Consider the following 26,262-nt stretch of genomic DNA (forward strand, 5'->3'; position numbering starts at 1 on the left):
TAATAAAATTGAAACATAAGATTCTGAGAGAGATTGACAGGTGAAATGCTGAGAGATTGTTTCCCTTGGCTAGAGAGTCTAGAACTCGGGGTCCTAGTCTCAGGATAACGGGTTGGTGATTTAGGACTGAAATTAGGAGAAATTTCTTCACTCCGAGGGTTGTGAATCTTTAGAATTCTCTATCCAGAGATCTGTGGATGCTCGATCATTGAGTATATTTAAGACAGAGATGGATAGATTTTTTGACTTTCGGGTAATCAAGGGATATGGGGATAGTGCATGAAAGTGGTGTTGAGGTTGAAGATCAGCCATGATATTGAATGGTGGAGTAGGCTCGAGGGGCAGTATGGCCTACTCTTGCAATTTCTTACTATTGCTCCTAATTCTTATGTTCTTATGATGTTGGTTTTGTCCAAAGGCTGCAGGAAATATTGGCACATCCAAGTATTGAGAACAATAGTCTTTCCACACTCTCCTGTGCATTTTATTCCAACATGCTGTGCAGTTTATCCCTACATGTTTGAGGTGTTTAAAAAATATGTATTTTTCTTACTGCTCTTTTCTATGCATTTTTTTTCAAATGTGGCCCACAACAGATTGAGCCTGCTATAACAGGTGTGTGAAACAGGCCACAGAACAGTGCGGCACCTCCATACAAGAGACACCATGATAGTGACTTTCTGCTGGGCCACCTTAACTTCAGCACAAGAATTGCAGAAGCCCTGGAAAAGTGGCATAGACATTTGTTTAGGTTGTTTTTCCCCATGGTTTTTGAAGATCTTCTGCAGAAGTTCGCCCAAATGCAGATGTCAAATTGTGAACAGCAAGGTCCCACAAACAACAATGTGATAATGACCAGATAACCAGTTTTCGTGATGGACACCGGTGCGAACTCCCTTGCTCTTCTTCGAAATAGTGCTGTGGGATAAGTCCACTGGGCAGTCGGGACCACGGTTTAACGTCTCATTGGAAAGACGCCTCATCTGACAGTGCAGGACACCTTCAGTACTGCACTGGAGTGTCGGCTTAAATTTTGTGCTCAAGCCTCAAGTTGGAATTGAACCCACAACCTTCTGACTCTCAGGCAAGACTGCTACCAACTGAGCCATGACTGACACTGCAAAAGTCTGTTTGAATTTATGACATTTTAGTTCAAGTTTCTGAGTGGGGTTAGGGGAAGTGTGTGTGGAAGAAGTTCAATAATTTTTACCCAAGGTTTGTCAGTACCATGATCCGGAGTACTGTTGAAACATTGATATTATTGATGACACCATCATTGACTCTTTTTTTTTGTTTATCTTCAGTGTTGATCCATTAATCAATCAAGCCCATGCGGGTGGATTAGTAGATCAGCCGTGATTTGTATTGTAGGGATTATTTTATATATTATTATTTTATATTCTATTATATGGAATCGGAGATTGGGATGGTGAATCAGCTTGCTAGCCCATCTACATGGAAAGCAGTTTGAAGCACGCTGCTGAAGGGAAGTTTGATTCAGTCCAGTGCTGACATTGGGCAATTTATATGAGCAAAGGTCTGATGTCAGGTCAAATCTGATCTCTATAAAGAGGGTATTTGATCCCTCGCACTGCTGGTGGTAGAGAATATCATTGTTTAACTTTTTACTGAAACAAATGAATCTTTTTTTAAAATCTTGCGCAGCTAATTAAAACAGGTAAAGAGGCGATTCTCCCACGGTTTGATAATGTATCACTTTGTGTGGTACCAAGCCATGCGGACCAATCTTGCTTGGTTAGATGATTTAATCTTTGGTTGGGTGGGGGTAGCAGCAAGGGGCTTCAATTGTCTTCAATGTCCCCAAGCTAAACCCTGGGGGGGAGGGGGGTGGTGGTGGAAAGGTGGGTGTTTGCACTCCTCATATCCATTAGTCCTTTCTGGAAGGTGTGTCTATCAATGCTGGATGAGAACAAGGTTGTGCTTGGCTGTGATGTGGTTGAATAACGCTTGCAAAGCATTTTTACACTGGTGTTTAGTTTAGATTCTGGGGGAGTAGTATCCTGGAGTCAGCTCCCTATGTTCAGACTGCTAACTGTTGGCTTTTCCCAGCAGTGCAATCCTAAACCTAGTTGGGTTTTATTGAGCCTGTTACTCTAGCTGGGATAAGGGACCTGGGTTAGCAGTGTAAATGCAGGGTGATGGCCCATCGTTAATGATGTCCCGGAATCTAAACTAAACGAGGGCCGGCGTAAAAGAGCTTGTACGTGAAGAATACCCCATCGGGCAAGGCGCCCAAGAACTGCTAGGGCCCGAAAAACTGCATCCTCGCTGGAGTCCGCAACTTCAGGAGAGGAGTGGAGAAATTTCTCAGTTTGCCGCTGTGTTGAAGCAACAACGTGTGTTGTCATGGGCTGGTTCCTGCGATCTCCATTCACTGCGATATTAAGCTCAGCCCCGTCATTGTGGGAAGACATAAAAGCGGAGACTAGTCAGGGAAAGAGGGGGAAATTGGAAGAATGTTCATCCCTTACTGAGCATCCCAGTGTTATTTCTAACTGCTAGTTCTGGAACAGGAATTTGATGCAGGTGAACTGATTAAAGTATGGTAGACAATTCAGGGAAAACCAAATGAGCAAGCATGGGGGCATAATTGGAAAGAGGGAGTTTTAACCTCACTTTTTAAAAAAAAACACGAATTATGATGTGTCCTGATTCAAAATCTGCATTACAATGGTTTTTAATTTTTGCTCATTTACTTCAGTTTTATTTGTACTTTAATTGTTCCTACAGGTGTGCTAGGTAAAGAATTCAGTGAGTTACATTGCAAAGGATCCAAATCTGAATGAATGAATTATTTGCAGCCATGTTTGGTTTTGGTAATGCAATAATTCTGAGGCTGTGTTGACTGAAACCTGGGCTCCAGAGTTGACCAGATAAAGATATTTTAAAGTTATAAAGAGGTTTGACAGAGTAGACGTAGAGAAGATGTTTCCACTTGTGGGGGAGTCCAGAACTAGGGGCCATAAATGTAAGATGTTCACTAATAAATCTAATAAGGAATTCAGGAGAAACTTCTTTACCCAGAAAGTGGTAGGAACGTGGAACTCGCTACCACATGGAGTGGTTGAGGCAAATAGCATGGATGCATTTAAGGCGAAGCTAGCTAAACACATGAGTGAGAAAGGAATAGAAGGATATGCTGATGGGGTTAGATGATATAGGTGGGAGGAGACTCATGTGGAGCATAAACAGGCTGAATGGCCTGTTTCTGTGCTGCAAAAATTTTATGTAAAAATTTATAGAAAACTTAACTATAAAATATGCCGATTAGTAAAGATTGGCCATAGTTGCAGGAAAACAATATATGATATGCAGTATCAGCTGATTGAAAGAAAAAAGACTTGCATTTATACAGCGCCTTTCACTACTACCAGATGTCCCAAAGCACCATGAAGTACTTTTGAAGTGTAGTCACTGTTGTAATGTAGGAAACGCAGCAGCCAATTTGTGCCCACAAACAGCAAAATGATAATGACCAATCTGTTTTAGTGATGTTGATTGAGAGATAAATATTGGCCATGACAGCGGAGCTAACTCCCCTGCTCTTCTTTAAAATAGTACCATAGGATCTTGTACGTCCACCCGAGGGAACAGACGAGGCCTTGGTTTAACATCTCAACCGAAAGGCACTCCCTCAGTACTGCACTGGGAGTGTCAGCCTAGATTTTTGTGCTCAAGTCTCTGGAGTGGGACTTGAACCTACGACCTTCTGCAGGCGAGAGCGCTATCAACTGAGCCACGGCTGATACTTAATGTATTTACTTATTTTCTCTCTGTGCTGCTGGTGTTTCACCTTTCATATTGAGTACTGAGATATCCTTTTTTTTGCTTTTCTTTGTGTCCTGTATTATCTGTTGTGTGCTTGTGGTATGTGAACATAATGAAGGCTTCCTTGTGTGATTTATTTTTTTAATCAGCACAACATGAACATTTAAAGGGTAATCTTGGCGCACTGACAGGTTGTAGATTTGATTTAGGAATGCATTGTAAACAGAAGATGCATGGTGAAGAATCAGTGGTATAAGGAAAAATAAATCAGCAAATCATGTCAATCCTCATAACTCAGTCACAAGGGAGTTGTGAGGTCTGCATCCTAAATAGTTTATTTCTCCATATACTATTGATCCCAAATAATGCATTCAATTTAGATGGTGCCATTTTTTTAAAGCACAGTTATTTAAATGTGTTTATAAATAGCATTGCCATGGCTTTCTTCAATCTCATGCCACTTATTAAATAAAAACAATTAACCCCCTCCCTTCAGAGTATCCTTTCAGTCTATTCTCTAGTATGTGGTGTAAAGCAAACTTTTAAAAAATTTGCAGTGCATAATGAGTTAAGCACATTCTAATTCGTTTATCTCACTGGTGTTGCTGTGACACATTTATCTTGCTGGGAATTTTACATTTTTACTGAGTTATTTGGAATATAAGAAACCCATTACAATCTCTGCATTCTTTTCAGCCACTTTTAACATTGTGTACCACTGATGTTCACCTACTGAATTAAACTTCAGTTTACAGCAGAAATTAACGGCAGCGGTAGAATTTAATGCCATGCAATTTTTAAATTGTTCGTGGTATTATATGGTAGAAGAGGAACCAGTGCTTTTGGAATTAAGTTGGACGAAAGAAAATACTCACGTGTTCCAGAACAATTGCACGCTTATGATGATAATGCTAGCTCAGTCTTAAGTGTGTCACCATTACCAGGGGCCTTTTTTCACAAGATCATGCACCAGCTTGCAGACTAAACATTGCACACGCGCTGTTAATGCAGATGCAAGCAGAGCATGTACACTTGTATTGATTGCTTGAAAAATGCTCTCTAAAAAAGATACTAATAACTATTACAAACAGAATGAGCAAAACTGCTAAAGAAAGATGTCCCTTATGCAAAATTGGGAAGCAGTCTTCTGCCCTCGTAGACATTGAATAAGGGCAACCAGTCAATGAACCGCGATGTTTAAAATGCACGACAATGTAAGCTGCTTATAGCAGACTCATCTGCCATGTAGTGTAACTGGACAAATCCGGTTCCTTTGATCTCCATTTACTTGAAAAACTGATGAATGGACAGATTAGTTAGTCTGAGGATTCTATGTGGAATTTGCATGTTGATTGGTCACAGTCACGCATAGCTTCTCCCCTTGCAGCTCGGCTGAAATTAAATATTTTTTTTATTAATTTGGCGCCCCTAGAGCAAATGCAAAAGCAGTCTCCCAAGTAAATGTACGTAAGCCTGTCTGTTTTGGCACCAGATCTCCAGAGTAACCCTGGGACATGACTAATTTTGCATAACCTCGGAGTGGGAGTGGGGGGGGGGATTGGTTACAGCAGTGCAGGACATCTCTTCCTGGGGTCACACTCCAGAAGGAAATAGTGAAGGACTGAGGAGGAGGCAAGTGCACAGGGCTTCAATGAATAATGCACCAATGTTGCCAATGTACTTGGGAAAATTAACTATACCCAATACCTGCATAACATTTATTGCTTTTGGTTCAATGGGACTCTGTTTGTCTGGTTTATTCAATGCTCCAGGCAACAGGTGTCTCTAGGTCAAGTGCACTGTAACTGCTCGGTCCCAGTCCCCATGTCTTGGAGCATTTTTTATGCATTTCGATTGGTTGACAGGCCATTTTTACTACCAATTTCCTTCTCTCGTCTATTTAAGGTACAAACTTGTGCTGGGGGTAATAGTTCTACAGGCAGTAGCTCCCAATATGGAATAGACTCCCAAGTGAAGGCAAAACAACCTGGAATCATTTAAGATCCAATTGGGTGCTACCACAGAGGGATTTTAGAGTACTTTTGGATGATGATCTAAGATGGGCCAAATGGCCCTTCCCCTCCCATCGGTAATTATATTGTGAATTTCTCTCTCAGTCCACTTGCTCCTATATAGTCTGATAGTGTCAGAGTATAGGCAATGGTCCATTCCACTGATCTTTCCAGAAATGCTACTCAGCAACTCACTTATAATAGGATTACTCCTTCTCCCACTCTCGCCCCTACCCTCACCCCTACCTGAGGCACATTATTTATCCCAGATGTTTTACTGTTCTGTTCTTGGGTTAAGTTTTAGAACTGTTTTCGGGGTTCAGTATCTTGGGATTAAACAGAAAACACTTGTCACTGCGTTTTGGCTTTTTTGTTAAATCACATGTCCTCGCATGAACTTCCTCACCTTCAGAAAATGGTAGAATAAATACTTCTCCAGACTGTGGCAGAGGCTATAAACTGCCAACAGATTTATTAAACAGTAATTGGATGAATGAACAGAAGCAGTGACACAGTATAGATTTACAATAGTTACAGGCTTAGTTATACCTTCTCGGAAGTTTAAAAACCTCGTGTCTGCTGCACTATACTGCAAGTAAACTGGACTCATCATCGGGTCCCTGGATATTATATTGTTATTGTTGTTGAGTGTCCACAAAGCCTCCCTGGCCAATTTCTGTCTCTCTGATAACTTCAAACTGACCACTCAATTTAAGCAAGACAACCTGAGAAACACTTTTCAATATTTGACAGGAGGAAAAATAAATTTAAATATGTCAATTCAAAATAAGTTGCCAGACAAACAGAAAATCCACAAGATGTTTGTATTTGAATTGAATATCTTGGCCCCTTTTCATGGGTGAGACAGATTTTTAGCTCCATACAAGAACGTAAGAAATAGGAGCAGGAGTAGGCCATTTGGCCCCTCGAGCCTGCTCCGCCATTTAATCAGATCATGGCTGATCTGATCATGGACTCAACTCCACTTCGCTGCCCGCTCCCCATTACCCTTTATTCCCATATCGCTCAAAAATCTGTCCATCTCTGCCTTAAATATATTCAATGACCCAGCCTCCACAGCTCTCTGGAGAATTCGAGGTTTTTAACTTCCAAGAAGGTATAACTAAGCCTGTAACTATTGTAAATCTATACTGTGTCACTGCTTCTGTTCATTCATCCAATTACTGTTTAATAAACCCTCTGAGAGAAGAAATTCCTCTTCATCTCTGTTTTAAATGGGCGGCCCCTTATTCTGAAACTATGTCCCCTAGTTTTAGTTTCCCCTATGAGTGGAAATATCCTCTCTGCATCCACCTTGTCCCCTCATTATCTTAATATGTTTCGATAAGATCACCTCTCATTCTTCTGAACTCCAATGAGTATAGGCCCAACCTATCTTCATAAGTCAACCCCCTCATCTCCGGAATCAACCGAGTGAACCTTCTCTGAACAGCCTCCAATGGAAGTATATCCTTCCTTAAATACGGAGACCAAAACTGTATGCAGTACTCTAGGTGTGGCCTCACCAATACACTGTACAGTTGTAGAAGGACTTCTTTGCTTTTATATTCTATCCCCCTTGCAATAAAGGCCAACATTCTATTTGCCTTCCTGATTACTTGCTGTACCTGCATACTAACTTTTTGTGTTTCATGCACAAGGACCCACGGGTCTCTCTGTACTGAAGCACTATCACGGGAGAAAGAAACCAACACCACCATACCTCACAGGGAAAAAAATGCTTAGTTTTTATCGCATCACTTTGCAGACTACCTGAGAAGTGGTTAAACTTAGCCCAGGTTTTGAAATGGATTCAAGGCCAGACAGCTATATGACTTAATACTGCAACCATCTAGCTAGGTTCGCTGCTGTGCCTGCTTCAAATGTATTTTTTTAATTAAATCTATTCATGCTTCTCTCATCTCTTCCCCCTCTATCATTTTATACTCCACCCCAGTCTAACCACTGTTTCTCAATATATCTTATCTTCTTTCCTACTTTTCAACCTAGAGACTCAGTTACTAAATCAGTACAATGTATAGTTGCTCATTTGCCTGTCTCTTCGGCCAGCTTGGGCAAAGCAAATAAGTCACAAAATTTCAGACGTCGTGGTGCCCCTCTTTGGGTCAAGAAATGCGAGGTGAACTTTACCGTACTGGAGCAGTTCAGTTGTATGTCACTTTTTCCACATTAAATTGCATGGCTGAAAGTCGTTGCATTGATGGGGTAGGTGGGCTGAGAGATTCTTTCTGGCACTCAATGACTTCTCTATTGCAATACCATGCCTGCCATGCCTATATATAATCCAGCAAAGATAGTCATACATCATTTGCAATGTGTTTGGTCTGTGTGTTTTATCAAATTACATTTCACAAGTTTGCTGCTTTTGTAATTGTATAAGCACAAAGCGCGCGTGAGAGTGACATTTCTAATACTCTGTTTGAATCTGTAGAAACGTAGTCTATATGGCAAACCAAGCCCATGTTGTCATGAGCTATATTATGCATATTGGTCCCAATTTGCTGGAAGGAAAACAAATCACACAAGCCAATATGTTTTAATATTGTTGATGTGCGTTCTAGTCTATTACCAGTTCATCGCTGAAACAGCTCTCGCCACCAGTGACCAACGGGTAACTATCAATATTTCATCCAGTGTTGTTTCGTTCAAAATGCTTGCTCCGGGTACAACACAAGTTGGAGTGATGTAAACTAATTATACTGCAGAGTACTTTCCACCATTCAACTGACGAAATCCTAAAGGCAACATCGATGATTTTGTGAATTGGCAGAAAGGGTAAAGATGAAAATGATGCTTGGTGTGGCATATCAGTCCTTTAATTCCAGATTGCCTGGCTTGGTTTGTTTTAAGTCACAAAGGATTTATTGTTCCCTTTGGCCACACATTACACCAGACTTCCCCATTTGCTAACTAGGTGTCAGTAGTGTAGGTAGTTTATAAGTACTTTGTTACATCCATATTTCAAAATCCTGTCTACTGTTGCATTACTTTCAGCACCCATTTGCAGCGGCAGTGTATTGGGTGATTCCAGCAGTGTAATATTGGGCAATTCCAGCAGTGTAATATTGTGAGGTGTTGTTCTGATCTAATCTCTCTCACTAATTCCCATGCACCGAGAGTGCAGCATTGACATGAGGACCTTGTTTTGAAATTTTTTTTGCCTTAATCTTTTACGTCATTTGTGAAATTGAAGTTGGCTTTTGAAACGTGAGACAGGTATGTAATAATCGTTTTCCAATGACCTTTGAGAATTGAAATTTAGTTTTGAATGGCTTTATGTGCAGCTTATATATATTTTTTCTCTTTTCCCCCTCCCTGTTCCATTTTTTAGAAAATGAAGAAAGAGGCTGCGAGGGTCAACAGAATGAAAAAACTGTCCGAAGCACCTTGACTGCACTGAGAAACTTCAGAGAGTTCCTCCTTTCCAAATACCCACACGAAAACCGGGACATCCAAATTATACCATGCACGGAACTTGATGCCTATCTAGCTTCATTCTTTGTGGATGCCAGGCAGAAAGATGGCTCCGAGTACGAGCCAAACAGTTTGGCCAACTATCAATGTGGACTTGAAAGGTACTTAAAGGAATACAAATATGGGTTTAGTATAACGAGGGATAAGGAATTCAGGCGCTCCCAGGAAGCACTGAAGCAGAAGCAGCTTGAGCTGCGAGGCAAAGGGAAAGGGAACAAGCCACATAAGTCAATGAAACTCACCTTTGCTGATGAACTCATCCTGCGCAAACGAGGCTTGCTGAGCCGATATAACCCCGAAGGGCTGCTCAACCTCGTGTGGTTAAACAACACTAAAGCGTTTGGGCACTGTGCTGGGTTCCACAGTTCCACACTAAAATGGGGGGACATCAGGTTACACGTAACCGAGACAGGCTTGGAGTACCTGGAGTGGGAAATCATAGACAGCTCAGATGCACAAGGGAAGAGCCGGAGAGCGGGAACTGAGTGCAGAATTTACGCCACGCCGCATTCTCCGCAGACATGCCCAGTGCAGGACTACAAGGAGTACGCTCAAAGGCGCCCGCCAGCTATGCGTTATGAAGATGCCCCCTTCTATCTATCCATCAAGCCAGTCTGCAACCTGGCTGCACTTTACTGGTACAACAGCCAATCCCTCGGGAAGAATAAGCTCTCAAAAATGGTTAAAACCATGTGTGAAAAGGGGAATATTCCTGGGAGGAAGACCAACTTTAGTGTTTACCAGAGCTGTAGTTCCCTGTCTGAGGCACAAAGCAACCAACTGGTGCTAATATGTAACAATCTGAGCCAGCAAGCTGCCCAGTCGATGTCGGGTCTCACCAATACGGGGAACTTTATCATCTCTGGTTCTTTTGACTCTTCCTCAGATACAGCCTGACTGAAATGTGCTTTGGGATTTTTTTTAATTATTTTTTATTATTCTCTGTGTTCTCTCACATTTTTATACAGTCTAATTATTCCTCAGCCACTGATAGTTATAGTTTTTAAACGCAGCATGTGAAAGGGTTATTGGCCTGAATTATGTCTCTAGAGCAGGCATATTAAAACTCCAGTGATCAAATGTACAGGTTAATGATGATTCTATAACGCACTCTAGTCTTTTTTTTAAAAAGGTGTGCAGATTTTGGTCTAGAAAGTTCCTTTTTTTTCCAAGCATGTCTATGGACATCATTAATCAAATCATAGTTTTTGAAATGCCATAATTCTGGAAGTTGTTTTAATAAAAAAAAAAATCCTGATTTTATTTTTAAATCTCTCCTCATGACGCTCAAGAATGACCAATTTTCCATAAAGCTTTTCAAAATTTGCACAATCTTTATTCAATTTCTGCAATGAAACGACTGTCAAATGTTTAGGTGCTAAGCATTCAAGTAGAGTTATAGAAATTATTCAGCTGCACAGCTTTTTTTTTTATTCACAAATTTCTAAATGGGTGAGACGAAAAAATAATATTTTTGAACAAACCTGCCATGGATCCCAAAGTGCAGAAGCTTCTTTGCACAGCTGCAGTATTAATTGTTTAACCCAGTGTTAATTGTGTGCTGTTTTAAACCATTTCTCCTCTCGGTATTATTGTTTCTGTATCCTGTACCACTGGGCCCCATATACCCACCACTTTGCATCCTTCACTGCAGATAATGACATTTACCCTCCTGTTGCCCAGAGTCTCTCATCTGTGAGTCAATTCAGTGTGTTGTAAGTGGCTTGCCTTCTTTGCCAAGCCAAGCTTTTTTTAAACAGAGAGCGATTAGCTGGTTCTGAGATCTTCCTAGGAGTTGTGTTTCTAACTTTCCTACAAGTTACAAGAAATTAGTGAGAAAAATAGCAGATTTAGGATTTATTTTTAAAATAATTTTATGATTGGCAATGATATTGAAATATATTTGGAGTTTGAGGACATTCTATCAGGAGCCTGTATGATTCATGTTGCACCCTGCTGTGCAAACCAGTGATCCACTACTACTGCTTTGACTGGGAAACATTGATCAGGGTGTGTTATAGGACGAAACAGTTAGCCTGGGTAAACACTGAATTGTATCAGGCTGGCATCTCATGATTCTAGATGTATGATGGTTGTACAGTATGTCATGACTAAAACCTTTAACCTTACCTCTTCTGGTTACTGAAGATGTCGTCTTGATACTGAGGAAGACATTCAGTGTCCTGGTTAACTCATTGTGTGGCAAATGCACAGTTTCTTATTCATTCATGTTGTATTTTAGTGGACTCTACACCTGAAAGTTGCTTGTGACATTCTGCTAGCAATTTGATTTTGTTTTTTTTAATGTTACTATTATTGGTGTTGCAGATTTTGTATGTCATCATATTTATTTTAGTTTTTTTAAGATGACATTTTGTAATTAGAACTATCTGTATATAGCTGCTCGTACACAAGTACTGATATTTGTTGGAACGCCATTTTAGAAAAGTGCATAAGCTAAGTCTGGTGTGAAATTCATTAGTTGATGCTGGGTTCACACCAATGAAGGATTGCAGCTCTCTATAGTCCGTCTGTCTTAACAGTCTAATTCCACAAAATTTAAATGAAGTAGACTTATGTGCAGGACACTGTGTTACTTCCTGTAGCGCTTTCTGGAGCCACGAATGAGTGCGTGTATTTTGAGTGTGTGTATTTTAATAATTTGTGTGTAAATTGGGCCCAATTTGCCCGCTTGTTCTCAGTTAAAATAATGGAGCGTTCTAAAATTGTTGGAAGGAAAGATTTATATCAAAATAATGTGCCTACAAGTGCATGCTCCTTTTTAAATGGTTAAAAATTTTACTTTATATAAAAAAAAAATCTGGATTTGTTAAATGGAATTATTTGCTTAGTATCCAAACAGTTTATTGCTTTAACAATATGCAAAGATATATTCGCAAGGAGACTGTTAGGTACTACTTTTTAATCAAAGTGCGTTCGGCTAATTTAACCCATTGAGCACCTATGCACCAAAATTTGACAAATTATGAGCACTATACATTAAGAACTGTGTGCAGAATTATAATGCGCTTCCTTCTAATTGTACACAAAATGAATTTGCTCAGATGTGTTCTACAGAAGTGGTGCATGTGTTTTGAAAGGTTGAAGGTTTTTCAGTGCTCAAAGGGTTAAAATAACCTGCTCTTGTTTTGGTTTGAGTCTTGAAGTCAATCTGATGGGAGTTCTGCATGGCTCTAGGTTTCAATCTAGGTTGGAAATTCTTTAGAATACTGTGAAACTCAGATCACTGCCTGAAGTGTAGTAGTTGACAGAAATTACTATTCAATGCAGTTTTGTAGGGTTTTTTGCCTCATTTTTATTAAATTACAGTGTTTAGGTACAGCCTTTTCAAACTGGCCTTTGTAGACTCAGTTTAAAAAAAATCTTTCTCTTTTAATGGGTGTCTTTTTTTTTGCTGATTAATGTACGTTTTCAGAATGTAGTGCTTATTTTCCCCTGCAGACAGCCGAAGGCAGTACTAGTAAAAATAAAAAGGCTTTTTTTTCCAGCCTGTGAACTTTCCACTGAATAAAAGGGCAAACTGTCCAGTGAAGAACAATGGCTGTCCAGCTTTGCTTGCCCCTTTGAAAGTAAAAGTTTGTTTACTGGAAGATTGAGGTTCCCCGGGATTCAGGCCCCAGCAGCCAACAATGTTTTCACAGAGAATGGGGATGGCCAGGAGTCATGATGGAGCCTTCAGGTGTTCTGCTCTGGCTTTGATTCCCAATGATTCAAGCTAAAACTGTGGCCGTCATATTAGTCCATAATTTGAAAGTTATTTTGAGCTCTTTGCAAGTGGCTCAGTGCGTTAATCCAGTTAGCAGCCAAGGCTTGATCCCTGATCGTTGCTGAGTTACCTGATCTTAGAATGGTAGTGGAAGATAGGAACAGGAGGGAGCCATTCAGCCCCTCGAGCCTCCCACGTTCTACCCTCACTAAACTTGAGGTCATCCAAAGCTCTGCTGCCTGTGTCCTAACTCACACTGTCCTGTTCACCATCACCCCTGTGCCCGCTGACCTACAATGGCTCTCAGTTAAGTAGCACCACAATTTTAAAATTCTCATCCGTGTTTTCAAATCCCTCCCTATCTCTCTCATCTGCTCCAGCCCTATGACCCTCCGATATCTGTGCTCCTCCAATTCTGGCCTCTTGAGCATCCCTGATTTTAATCACTCCACCATTGGCATCCATGACTTCAGCTTCCAAGGTTCAAAGCTCTAGAATTCCCTCCCTAAACCTCTGCCTCCCTACCTCTCCTTCCTACTTTAAGATGCTTCTTAAAACCTACCTCTTTGACCAATTTTTTTGTCCTAATATTTCTTTGTGGCTTGATGTCAAGTTTTGTTTGGCACCACTGCTGTGAAGTGCCTTAGGATGTTTTACCACCTTATAGGTGTTATATTAATACAAGTTGTTGTGGCCATTCACTCAGATCATGGTTGATTGGTATCTTAACTCCATTTACCCGCCTTGGTTCCGTATCCCTTAATGCCCTTGCCTAACAAAAATCTATCAATCTCAATTTTGAAATTGTCAATTTAGTGGTGCTACAATTGACCAACAGCGTTTCTGCTTTAAGGGAAGGTGGAGGGCGGAATTGACCAGGGTTTCCATTCCTGATTGTTAGCCAGCCCACCTGCTATTGGAAATGTTCATGTGTGGATCGTCAGGTGAGGAAAAGTTCAGAAGCAAAACATTGTGGATGCTGGAAATCTGAAATAAAAACAGAAAATGCTGGAAATACTCAGCAGATCAGACAGCATCTGTGGAGTGAGAAACTGAGTTAATGTTTCTGGTCAATGACTTTGCATCAGATCGGAAAAGTTCAGGCTCAGCCCCGGTTCCCCCGTTGTCGCAGCTCGTAAGTGAATAATACGAGGTCCCAGAGATTAACTGCAGCCTGTGGCAACTGTGCCCCAGCAAAGAAGTAACAACGTCAGGAGGGGAAAGAAGGAAATTGACAAGAAAAATGATAGCAAAGCGATTTTAAGCACCGGGAAAAATTTTTGGTTGATTGGCTTAATTACTGGCTCACAGTACAATATAATGTTTATTTTTCTTCTTTCTTTACAAAGTGTATTTTTCAGTGCCTCAAATAGTTGCTTTGTGTTGCTTCCTCTTCGTGATGCACTTCAACAATAACAACTTGCATTTAAACAGCGCTATCAAACATGGCTATCAAACAAAATTTGACGCTGAGCCACACACGGAGATATTAGTGTACAAGTGAGATAGGTTTTAATGAGTATCTTAAGGAGTAAAGAGAGGTAGCGAGGCTTAGGGAGGGGATTGAGTAATAGTTCTCTTCCCCCCCCCCCCGGACACCCATAATGTAGTCCCCCACCTCCTTACAAGGTGCATATTTAGTTGCAGCTAGCTAGGCCTGAAACCTGGAAACCTTTCTTTTCTTGATAAATTATAATTGACTTTAAAGCCCTGAGGTCCGTTGCTGTAAAAGGTAGAGCAACACCTTTTTGGTTTGGGCAATGTTAATTTTACTAGGCTGCCTTTGCACTGTTGGCCTTCGTATTGGAAGGATACATTTTTGTCATACTCGGCTGAGAAGGGGTTCAAGCAGGTTGTCCGTGACTGATTCTGCTCTTTTTATGATCTCTCGTGTTTCTGTTTAGCCAAGTTATCATACTGTGATTAAAATCATGTTATTCACCATTCTACTAATGCAGTGGTTATATTATGCACCAAATTCAAAATGTGTACACTCTGAGCATTCATTTCACAAGGTGCACCTTATAAAATCATGAACTTTGACCCTATGATTAAGGGGAATGTGAGTACTTTATTTGCAAAGCCTATGTATTTTGGCTTTGAGCTTCACCCTGGCCTCTGCGATTTCTCTTTTTTAAATTTTCAAAGACTAATCATTAATTTGTTTTTTTTTAAACGTCTAAATTCTAAACAGTATTTTGTCAAAATGAACTGTTGCTGTCATGCTAAAAAACATGCAAATCTCTATGCATTTTGTAATCAAGTGGTATTGTTGCAGTGCAGACTAAGCATGTTTTGTAGGTGCTCTTATTTACATAAATTGTCAATATTTTTTAGAACTGTTAACATTTGCTGCTAATCAATTAGTTATTGATTTTGAAGAGCCTTCAATGTATATTTAGGCTCCACCAATCAATTCTTTCATACTATTTGATTTGTTGGTGTGCGTGAGAAACCAAAAAAAAAATCAACAGTGCACCGTTTTGAATTGTTGGATTTCTTCTATTTCTGGTTAAAGACCAGAAAGTTGTATGTGGAGGGGGAGGAACAGAAGGGGTCGGAAAGGATGATGTACTTCTGCGTCTCCTCCTCCCTCCTTTCCCATGTGTTGTACTTCTTTACAAGTTAGTCAATCAAAGTTTCAAGACTCTGTATTGCTCCGAGTTAGTATGCCCATGTCGTACAAGTTTGATTTTAATAATTTTTTTACGTGTGCACTGTCAATTCCTGCAGACTGTGTTAAATTATTCAGGTGTTTCAGTATTGTGCATTCAGGGTGTGTTGGGATATGGGGGGTGGGGGGAAAGGTTTGGAGGGGTTGGGGGTATCATTTGCACATTTGGTATAGTACCGTACTCATGACTGAATTGATTGGTAGGCAAAAGTCTTTGATGTTCCTTGCAAAAATATGTAGAGCTCTTTTTAAAAAAAAAGACAAAAAAAAACACACTTAAAACTAATCTGTTTTTAAAATTGTTAATAATTGTCTATTTGATTGCTGCATGCTATTTCAGAGTTTCCTCTGTGTATGTAGAAACTGAACTAGTTGCCAGATAATAAATGAATAAACCATGCTGTGTTCTCCACTTGGCTAGTTTTTAGTTTATTTTAATGTGGTGCCTCTGGGCTAGAAATCATGCTGCTGAGGATTACAAAGGCACCTCGTGTCCCAGTGTCATGTCATCAGAAATCTGTCATTGAAGGTAACAAATTATACATTTTGATTATGGCTCGATTTGAAGGATCACTAATAAAAAAAAATGAATTTCTGTTTCGCTGAATGAATGTTCTTTATTTAGCAATCCCAAAGCAATTTATTTTCTACAGCATGAGATATCTTGTATACCTTCTCATCTAGAATATTCAGTGTTTTTTTTACTTGTCTGATCACTGTTCTGTGAAGTTGTGATTCTTTAGCACTGACTATTCATTATTTTTATTCGCAAAGGAGGAGGAGAACTGAAATATTATTTTTTCATGTCTTAACTTTTAAATTCAAAAATAAAATTCCAACATTACATTGAAAGAAGAAAGTCCTGCACTTACAGAGCACCTTTCACAACCTCACAACCAAACCGCTTTGTAGCCAGTGAAGTGCTTTTGAAGTGCAATCACTGTTGTAATGTAGGAAACATGGTAGCCAATTTGCATACAGCAAGGTCCCGCAAACAGCAAGCTGATAATGACCAGATGATCTGTTTTAGTGATGTTGGTTCACGGAGAAATATTGGTCAGGACACGGGGAGGAGAACTCCTGCTCTTCTTCGAATTATGCTGTGGGACCTGAACGGGAAGAAGGGGCATCGGTTTAACGTCTAATCTGAAAGGCGCACCTCTGACAGTGCAGCACTCCCTCAGCACTGCATTGGAGTGTCAGCCTAGATTTTGTGAAGTTGGTGCTAGCTCTTCTGGATCCACATAGCATTTTGATATAACTGACTGGTTTGTTAGGCTACTTCAGAGGGCAGTTAAGCATCAACCACATTGGTGTGGGTCAGGAATCACACATAGGCCAGACTAGACAAGCACGGCAGGTTTTCCTTTCCAAAGGGTCATGAGTGAACCAGTTGGGTTGTTACGAAAATCCAGCACTACTGTTGCCTTAACCCCAACCTTAAAAGGGCAGGTTCTACTGTACCAATGTGACATTTCTATCTCCTACTTGTGGTTTCACTGATCAACTTTGACAAATTAAGGGCTGGTTTGAGCTGTGGCTTGCACCCCACTAGGAAATGAATTGACTTGCCAAATTCATTTTGCTGAAAAGTTGGACTGCAAATGAAAAGGAAAGGCTTTTATTCCGACAGTTTCAAATATGTTCAAGACCAGGTCCTAAAGATGAAAGAGCCATGTGCTGTCTCAGCAATAATGCCTTGATTTTAAAATTCTCATCCTTGTGTTCTAATCCCTCCATCACCTCATTCCTCCCTTTCTCTAACCTCTTCTAGCCCTACAACACTCTGAGATCTCCAATTCTGGCCCGTTGTGCATCTCTGATTTACTTCGCTCCACCATTGCATTGGCGGCCATCCTTTCAGCTGCCTGTGCCCTGAACTCTGGAATTCCCTCCTTAAACCCCTCCACCTCTGTCACTCCCCCTCCTCCTTTAAAACACTTCTTAAAACGTACCTTTTGACCAAACTTTTGGTCACCTGTCCTAATATCTCTGTGGCTCGTTGTCACATTTTGTTTTATAACGTTCCTGCGAAGCTCCTTGGGACAGTTTACTATGTTAAAAGTGCTATATAAATGTAAGGTGCTGTGATGTGCTGTCCCAAACATTATTGAAAACTGTTGCCTTCACACAATAACATAGCCTTTATCCAATTTTACCCACTAATTGGAAAAGAATATGAATATTTTGGGATGATTGCAAGGTCGTAAATTAATAAAGGGGCTCAGCTGACAATAGAAGCTTGGGGAGTATTATAACTAAGAGATTCTCAATCATTTTGATATCTCCTGATTAATGGTTCGTCGCTGTGGCTTCTAGCCACAGTCGATATAAGTAACAATATAATAACGTGGTGGGTTTAGGGTTTTTCACTTCAGTGTTGTTGGAATGATTAATTCAAGCTGCCATACAGCTGGGTCTAACAAAGTATCTTGAAACATTAAAAATAATTCATACTTCATTTGGAGAAACTTGGCCCTGAAAAGGGTTTTTAAGATAATTCAAAGCTGCTTTGTTTGTTTCTGGCCCAAGGACGTTTGCCCCCAATGAAGGACGTATTGCGTTTTCCTCCTGCATTCTTCAAGGCACACATTTATCCAAGGCACATGCCAAGCAGCCAATTTGACACTTAGCCCATCCCCTTTTACCTCTGGTTGACTGCAAGGGAGCACATGATAGCCTGTGGTGGGCAGCCTTGCCCAGCTATCCGCCCCCCGGCACAGTGCAACTCGCAGTGGATTGGGAAATCATCTCTGCTTGTCTACTCTGTTGTGCCAATTTTAATTCGAAAAAATTGAGGAGCAGGCCTCAATTTCAACATAGTCACCATTTTAGAATCTCCCATTTATTAAAATGTATGTTCCATTTCCATCACTCAAACGTTTTCTCCGTCCCAACATGCAGCACAATGGTCACACTAAAGCTCACCTAGGTCGAACCAGCAGTTGTAAGATTTGCAAAAATGGTGGACGGACCCATGATTTTAGACAACCAGACAGTTTTTGTCAGAGCAGGACCTCTTCTTGCATTTGATTGGTAGTTTCCATTAGAAATATAGACTTAATGGACATCTGTGCTTTGGTCCATTTATCCCTGGCGTCTAACTCGGTTTTACCTGAAAACAACACTTAAACTGTATGTGTGTAATATATAGTTAATATTTTTTGTGAACAAAATTGCAACATTTTACTGGTAAAGAATTCAATGCTTTTTAAAATTAATAGGAGTCCTATTTAAGCATTAAACTGTGTGTTTGCATTATTAAGGCTAACTTCAAAGCAGCTTTTACTTTGGTTATCAAGGTCCTTGCGATTATGGGATTGCATGATTGAAAGTATACAAGCCCCACCCATGCTGTGTGGAATGTGCTTTTTAATTTCTGCTCTGTATTCATCATCATAGACAGTCCCTTGAAATCGAGGAAGACTTGCTTCCACTCTAAAAGTGAGTTCTTGGGTAACTGTACAGTCCAATACGGGAATTACAGTCTCTGTCACAGGTGGGACAGACAGTCGTTGAAGGAAAGGGTGGGTGGGAAGTCTGGTTTGCTGCACGCTCTTTCCGCTGCCTGCTCTGTATTACACACGGCCTTATTGTGGCAAATGCCTCATTGACTTTCAAAGGCCAGATACCAAACCTTATTTAAATACTGCTGTGGCACTAATTGAAATAAATGTGTGTTTAAATTAAAAATGGTGGATCCGATCCTGTCCTATCTGTCAATCTTTGAATCAACACGGTATTTTTGTAGAATCAGAGTTGCAATGTAATTGTCAGACTGCAGCCAACGTGCAACACAAGCAGGAAAGAAGCCACATTGACGCACGTTTGGCATGTTTCTGTCTGTTTGATTTCCTTTGATCTCCAGCCCTACAACCCTCCGAGATCTCTGCGTTCTCCAATTCTGGCTTTTTGTACATCCCTGATTTTCATCACTCCACCATTGGCAGCCCTGACTTCGGCTGCCTAGGTCCTAAACTCTGGAATTCCCTCCCTAAACCTCTCCGCCTCTCGATCTTTCTCTCCTCCTTTAAGACTCCTTAAAACCTATCTCTTTGACCAAGCTTTTTGGTCACCTGTCCTAATATCTCCTTATGTGGCTACGTGTCAAATTTTGTTTGATAACGCTCCTGTGAAGAGCCTTGGGATGCTTTAGTACATTAAAGGTGCTACATAAAGGCAAGTTGTTGTGAGTGTGTCTGTTTTATAAAAACAGAAAAAGGCTGACCTATCTTGTTGGAATTTGCTAATTATAGCAATTGAATTGGCATTAGAAGGTTTGTAGGCACTTATGTAGGACAGAACAAATGTGCATGCATTTAAGTATTTTAACCTAATCATGTTCTCTGTGGGAAGATACCTTACCGCATTATACTATATAATGTTTTACCTGACTATTTATTGTCAAACACCATTCCTGTTCTGATGTGACAGGGAGCGTACTGTAGTATATATTGAATGGCTCGAATATCACAATTGCATAAGGTGTAACTTAATTTTCTTCCAGTTACTGTGCTTGGCATTAGATGCTGGAATTTGCCTGTTCAAGTGCCCACTGCTTGGTATTGCAATCCTGGGATAGCAGTGCTGATTTTATGATGACTAGTTAAACTTCAGAGACTATAGAGCTATAGTGACAATCCTGCTGCAGTCTACCCACATTTTTAAACACGCGTGCGCCCTTTCAGTAACTCTTAACACTGCATGAGCTTGGGCAACCTCGTAGGAACCATCCCCAAAGTTTTCACTCCTAACTTAAATGCTCATGGTTTATTAATCTGGAATTCCCGCTCTAAACCTCTCCCTTTAAGACGCTCCTTAAAACCTACCTCTTTGACCAAGCTTTTGATTACCTATCCTAATATCTCCTTATGTGACTCGATTGACAAATTTTGTCTGATAACGCTCCTTTGTAGCGCCTCGAGACGTTTTACTACTTTAAAGGCACTATATAAATGAACGTTATAGTTGTTATAAATCTTGACCTCAAAGTGAAAGGTTTGTATATTCTTAAACTGAGGAATTGCAAAGTTCAATTATAGCGATTGGGGCAGGATAGACAGTAATCTCTGGAGTAGTGATGGGAATTGGAATTAACTAAGTTTTCATTTTTAGTGGAAATCATATTTCCACTTCGAGGGAGTTTTTATTGACTGTCGTGGCATAAAATATTTTCAACTTGTGAAAGTGCTTTGGGGCATTTTTCTACATTAAAGGCACTGTATAAATGTTTCTTGTTGTTGAAGTATATTCTTGTCACTGCTATTTCCACCCACAAATGCTGGGAATGAAACCCAGATGAAGTGCCGCTTGACTGCGGTAGGACTGAGGACTGTTGAGAGCAGGTGTATTTATCTTGGCGAGTCTATGCTTTAACATCACAGTGGTCTCTCTACAGGCCTACTATAGTGGAGAATGTGATCAGCCAGCAAGACTGCTGGTTGAATCTGACCTTGACACTAAATAAACTTTATGGGTGCCATGACTGAAACTTACTGCAGAGATGCACAGTTTAATTACAAGAGCTTGTTTGTGGTTTTTCCAAAGTGAATTGCTGTCATTTCTGAGGGGCTCCTTTGTGTAATGCTGTGTTACTTAATCCGTACAGACTCCCCCTTGCGCGCAGAGCTCCATGGGGCGCACTTCTTGCTACTCTGCTGGGAGCATTGTACCGCTGCAATCTAGTAGCGTATAAAGTATATCAACTGGATCAACAGCAGCTCTCCAGAAGTGGCTAAGAATGGTTTCATGGGCTTAAATTCACTGCTCTGTTTTAAGCAACAGGCAGTTGTCTTGGCACATACTAAATGACAACTAGAGCTGTGGATGCTCAGTCGTTGAGTATATTCAAGATTGAGATTGACAGATTCTTGGACACCAAGGGAATCAAAGGATATGGGGATAGTGCGGGAAGGTAGAATTGAGGTAGAAGATAAGCTGTGATCTTATTGAATGGCAGAGCAGGCTCGAAGGGCCGAATAGCCTACTCCTGCTCCTAATTCTTATGTTCTTAGAAAGTGAGAATTGAGAACGGAGGACAAATCCTCCCAATTTGTTTGTTTCGTTGTCTGTGTCCCTGTGTGTGATACAGCTTGTCACGAGGATAGAATTGTGTCTAAGTAATGTAATTCATGCTCTGAATTCCTGTACAGATTTCAGACAATCCAAGCCTTGCACTACAGTACAATCTAAATTAAATGCAATCAGCTTCCAGCTTTGAGATTTGTTTTAGGGCCCAACTCAGCTCAGTAATATAGTTTTACTTCAATATGTTTTGATGTAGTGAAGTGAACAGGTATTAATAAAGCTGGGAGGGGGATGGGGGCAGGGTGGAAACTGCAAGTCATGAGAAATCTCTAACCAAGAAATGTTAGGGGATACTTCAATAATCTGCCAATCGTTCATCCAGTAAATATGTAAGCTGCACTGACCAGGAAGGCTCCAAGCTCAATTCCCCTCTCACACTGTTCGTTGAGTTAAGCATGGGTAGGAGTGCTCCAATTGGTCTCATCACTCCTGGGTGAGGAAGATCAGTATCCAGGATCCCTTCAAGATGTGCAAATCTGTGGGTTTTACATAGGATTTACAGCACAGAAACAGGCCATTCTGCCCAATTGGTCCGTGCCGGTATTTATGCTCCACACGAGGCTCCTCCCACCCCTCTTCGTCTCACCCTATCAACATATCCTTCTACTCCTTTCTCCTTTTATGCTATTCACCTCAACTACTCCCTGTGGTAGCGAGTTCCATATTGTTGGGTGAGGACAGGGTTAGGCTCAGCTGTGATATGCCCTTCAATCAGATAATCTGATACTCTGTTGAGGATCACCTGTGAGTAATGGCCACTTGTGAGAGGTACACCCATCCTTGGATCTGTTCCCCATCAAGGAGTCCATACCTGCAAGAAAGGGAAACAGAGAAAACCGGTGAGAAAAATATGTTTTAAATGCCCCATTTCACAGTTACGGCATTTCGATTTATGAAGTATAACCTGAAGCTTCACCTGGCTAAAATAGATGGCCATCAAATATTACAGGTCACAAGAATCTGAACATCTGATGCCACTACATCGGAGTGAAACACACTCCTTTTTATTTGTTCTCAAGATGTGAGTTAACATTGGCATGGTCACATTTATCGCCGATCCTTAGCTGCTCTGAGAATGTGTTGGTGGACCTTTTCCTTGAGCCACTGCTGCCTTAATGGCGATGGTGCCCCCACAATGCTGTTAAGTAAGTTTATTCCAGGATATTGACCCAGTATTGATGATGGGCTGTTATTTCACCTTGACTAAAAATGGCTTGCGTTTAGGGTGGAATGATAGGGCGGTATGTTGATGCTCCAATGCACGGTATCTGAGTGGTGGGGTTTAGGGCCCAGCTAATGGCTGCACCAGTGGTTTCAGATGTGGTGTAGTAGTGGCAGAGTGGAGGCAAGGAACACTGGTATCTCACTCCCAGACCAATCTGACACATGTACAGAAAGGCAGATTAAAAATATTTGTGGTACTTCTAGGATCAGATTACTGGTCTGATGGTTTGTGATCCTAGTAAAAGGTGGAAGAAAAATGGGGGAGGGTGGCAGGAGATGATTGTGTCTTAATTTGTGCTGTGTACACTTGAGGCCCACTTGCCGTATGAGAGCATCCTGGTATATTGTTCTTGGAGAAGGGGCAAGTAAGAAGAAAGGGAATCGACCTCTGGCAGCGTGCCAAGTGGCCATTCACCATGTGCTAGCCCAGATAATGGATGTCATTAGGCTGCTTGACTGGTGGGGAGAGGGATAATCAGGCTTGATTCTGTCCGAGCTTGCTATCTACTAACTCATTTCTCAGCAGGGGTCACCAGATCATGATCAGGAATGGGATGCGTAGCTGAATGTTGGGACGGTGGGGGTGGTCACAGAGGTTAATGTACCATCTCAACCACCAGCTTTACTGAGATCAGCTAGTTGACAACAACAATTTATATAGCGCCTTTAATGTTGTCAAGCATCCCAAGGCGGTTCAAACAAAAATTTGACACTGAGCCACAAAAAGAGATATTAGGACAGGTGAGAGGTAGGTTTTAAGAAGCGTCTTAAAGGAGGATAGAGAGGCAGAGAGGTTTAGGGAGGTAATTTCCAGAGTTTAGGGCCGAGGCAGCTGAAAGCACGGCCACCAATGGCGGGGTGATGGGAATAGGGGATGCACAAGAGGGCAGAATTGGAGGATCGCAGAGATCTCGGAGGTTGTTAGGGCTGGATGAGGTTACAGAGATAGGAAGGGGCTGAGGTCATCCTCCACTTAGTATTCCTGACTTCGGTCTTCTACGAGCGTTCAAAACCTTGAGCTGTCGCTATTGTGTACAACAAAAAAAAACTCGCTGGGCGTGAAAATGTTCTTAATTTCCCAATGACCATATTCACAAAGATGAATAGTTCAGAAACCTAAAGTATCAACATTTTCAACCTTGCAGTATATGTTTTATGAGTCTTTGGGTGAAATAGATATTAGGTGGTAGCGTAAAACAGGTAATAGCCAATCGCCAGTCTGTTTTACACCCCGCCCGATTTTCCTCTCTGTTTAAATCAGGCTACCAATTCGCGATCACCCATTTTGTGCAATTGCCAATAATCAATTTCACCCCCTTGGTTCCTATAAGCCAGAGGTGGGATTGGTTCGAATTAGTTAGAAATGGGATTATTTCTGGGTGCAATACGGACTGACATTGCGGATGGTATTATTAGATAAATAAAACACAGTGATTTGCCTATTGAACTGCATCGGGATCTTAAAATATTCAATGCTGTTACTGCAGTCTTCATTTTAGATGTTCATCTGTGGAGGATATGTTGTGTGAACAACTGAATAGCCAGTTAATTCTGTCAGCCAGTTAGATCTGGTAATCTGGAAGCTGCAACATTCTGTTCATACAACAATATAAAAATATATATTTTTTAATATCTTAAAATTTAGTTTTAATGGGGTTTCATTAAAAGCACATAGGATACTTTGATAGTGCTCATTATTCCTTGTAGGATTTGACAATATCCTTATAAAAGGGAGTAAGTATTAAATTCATGGGGCTATTTCTGCCTATCTAACCATAGAATCAACAACTGAATATGAATATTCACTTGACGTAAACTCAAAAAAACCCTGAATATTTTTCATATTTACTGCGTGCCAAGCTTTACAGTAGTAGTGTGGGCTTCTGAGGCACTTCTGGTTGCTGTGTGATATATCTGGTAGAGCATGGCAGCATGATAATGGGGTGATCATAAAGAAATTATGGAGGTAGATGTTGTGTAAGAAAGTGATGTGGCCAATTTGCATTGTGCTGGGGATTGGTAAGAAGTGAGTTTCTAAACTGGTGAGTTCCCAATCGAGGCTGTGCAACCAAGGGAGACCAGACACTTGTCAATCACCTTCAAATTAGTGGGCAGTTACAGAATGGCGATGATTGATTAGACAATTCCCCCCCCCCCCCCCAAGCCGGTCAATCACTCCTGGAGACGGCAGTAAGTAACTGGGATTGATTTTACGCACATAATTTGTATACTGCAACTATCTTGCACTCGCATTTTACGGGAGAAATCATCCTGCTTTTATCAGGAGACTTTGCTGTAGTGTTGGTCATGAATTTGCTATAGTTCGTAAAGCCTCTTTTTAAATAGACTCTTGTCAACTATTTGCTGCAGTGCACTGCTTAAATAGACTTTGCTGTAAAATAGACTGTTTGCTGTCAGTCTGGCCCCACCTCCAACTCATTTGCTGGCACAGTGGTGTCAGTAAAGACACGAGAAGCTTTGGCAGGGTCCTCAGAGTGGTATGCCTGGCCCACTTGAGAAGCTACATGGTGTCAGGACAGTAAAGAGGGTGGGGGAGAGAATAGATAATTTAACAATGAGGGCATAATTTATAGAGATATTTAACAACCTGAGGCCATTTAGTGTATGCTCTCAATTTATGCTCAGTCAATATTGAGGATTAAACAGACCAAGATGATCACGGTGTTGGAACATCAGTTTGTTTCCCACCTTGACCTGGATCAAACCAGCACTTTATTATTAATAATGTCTCATCCAGCTCTTGGCCATCCTTCCCCTCCAGAGGGGTTTGTTGTTCGTGTAAGGCACTGTTCCTTTTTGTAAGTAACCTTGGCCATCACCTGTGGGTTGTTTTTTTTTTTTGTTTTATATAGCCCTTTCTGGAAAACTCAACAGGTTTCCGACATTTGATGGAGAACTGAAGGAGCTCTGCACAAGTGCTGTAAGTGCCAACACCACAAAGGCGACGCTGTATTCACTGAATGTGTGGAGATACTGGTGTGTGACACGGGAGCTAAAGCAATTCATGGATATTACCAAGGTAGGTCATCTGAATACTTACATAGAATGGCATTACATAGAACGTACATCACAGAAACAGGCCATTCAGCCCAACTGGTGCTTTTATTAAGACGAGACACTCCCAATTGTTGAATACTTGAAGGGAAGAAAATTTGCAGGGCGATGGGGGAATAGCTGGGGAGTGAGACTAAATTGAATAGCTCTTTCACAGATTAATATTCACTTCAACCATC

General features: G+C 40.9%; 1 protein-coding gene across 5 annotated transcripts in view; it reads left to right on the forward strand.

Annotated features, from left to right (window-relative positions):
- LOC139269157 (uncharacterized protein KIAA1958) overlaps positions 1–26,262 on the forward strand; it is a 140,609-nt gene that overhangs the window by 85,340 nt on the left and 29,007 nt on the right. For 3 of the 5 annotated variants that reach the window (XM_070888273.1, XM_070888267.1, XM_070888261.1), the window contains one exon: positions 9,154–10,625. In XM_070888273.1, coding sequence (XP_070744374.1) covers positions 9,154–10,193 — 1,040 coding nt within the window. In that variant the 3' untranslated portion in view covers positions 10,194–10,625. Of the gene's footprint in view, positions 1–9,153; positions 10,626–25,881; positions 26,049–26,262 lie in introns of those variants that run through there. The other 2 variants (XM_070888275.1, XM_070888278.1) reach the window with 1 other exon arrangement.

The sequence above is a fragment of the Pristiophorus japonicus genome, chromosome 1 (genome assembly GCF_044704955.1).
Source record: "Pristiophorus japonicus isolate sPriJap1 chromosome 1, sPriJap1.hap1, whole genome shotgun sequence".
Lineage (NCBI taxonomy): Eukaryota > Metazoa > Chordata > Chondrichthyes > Pristiophoridae > Pristiophorus > Pristiophorus japonicus.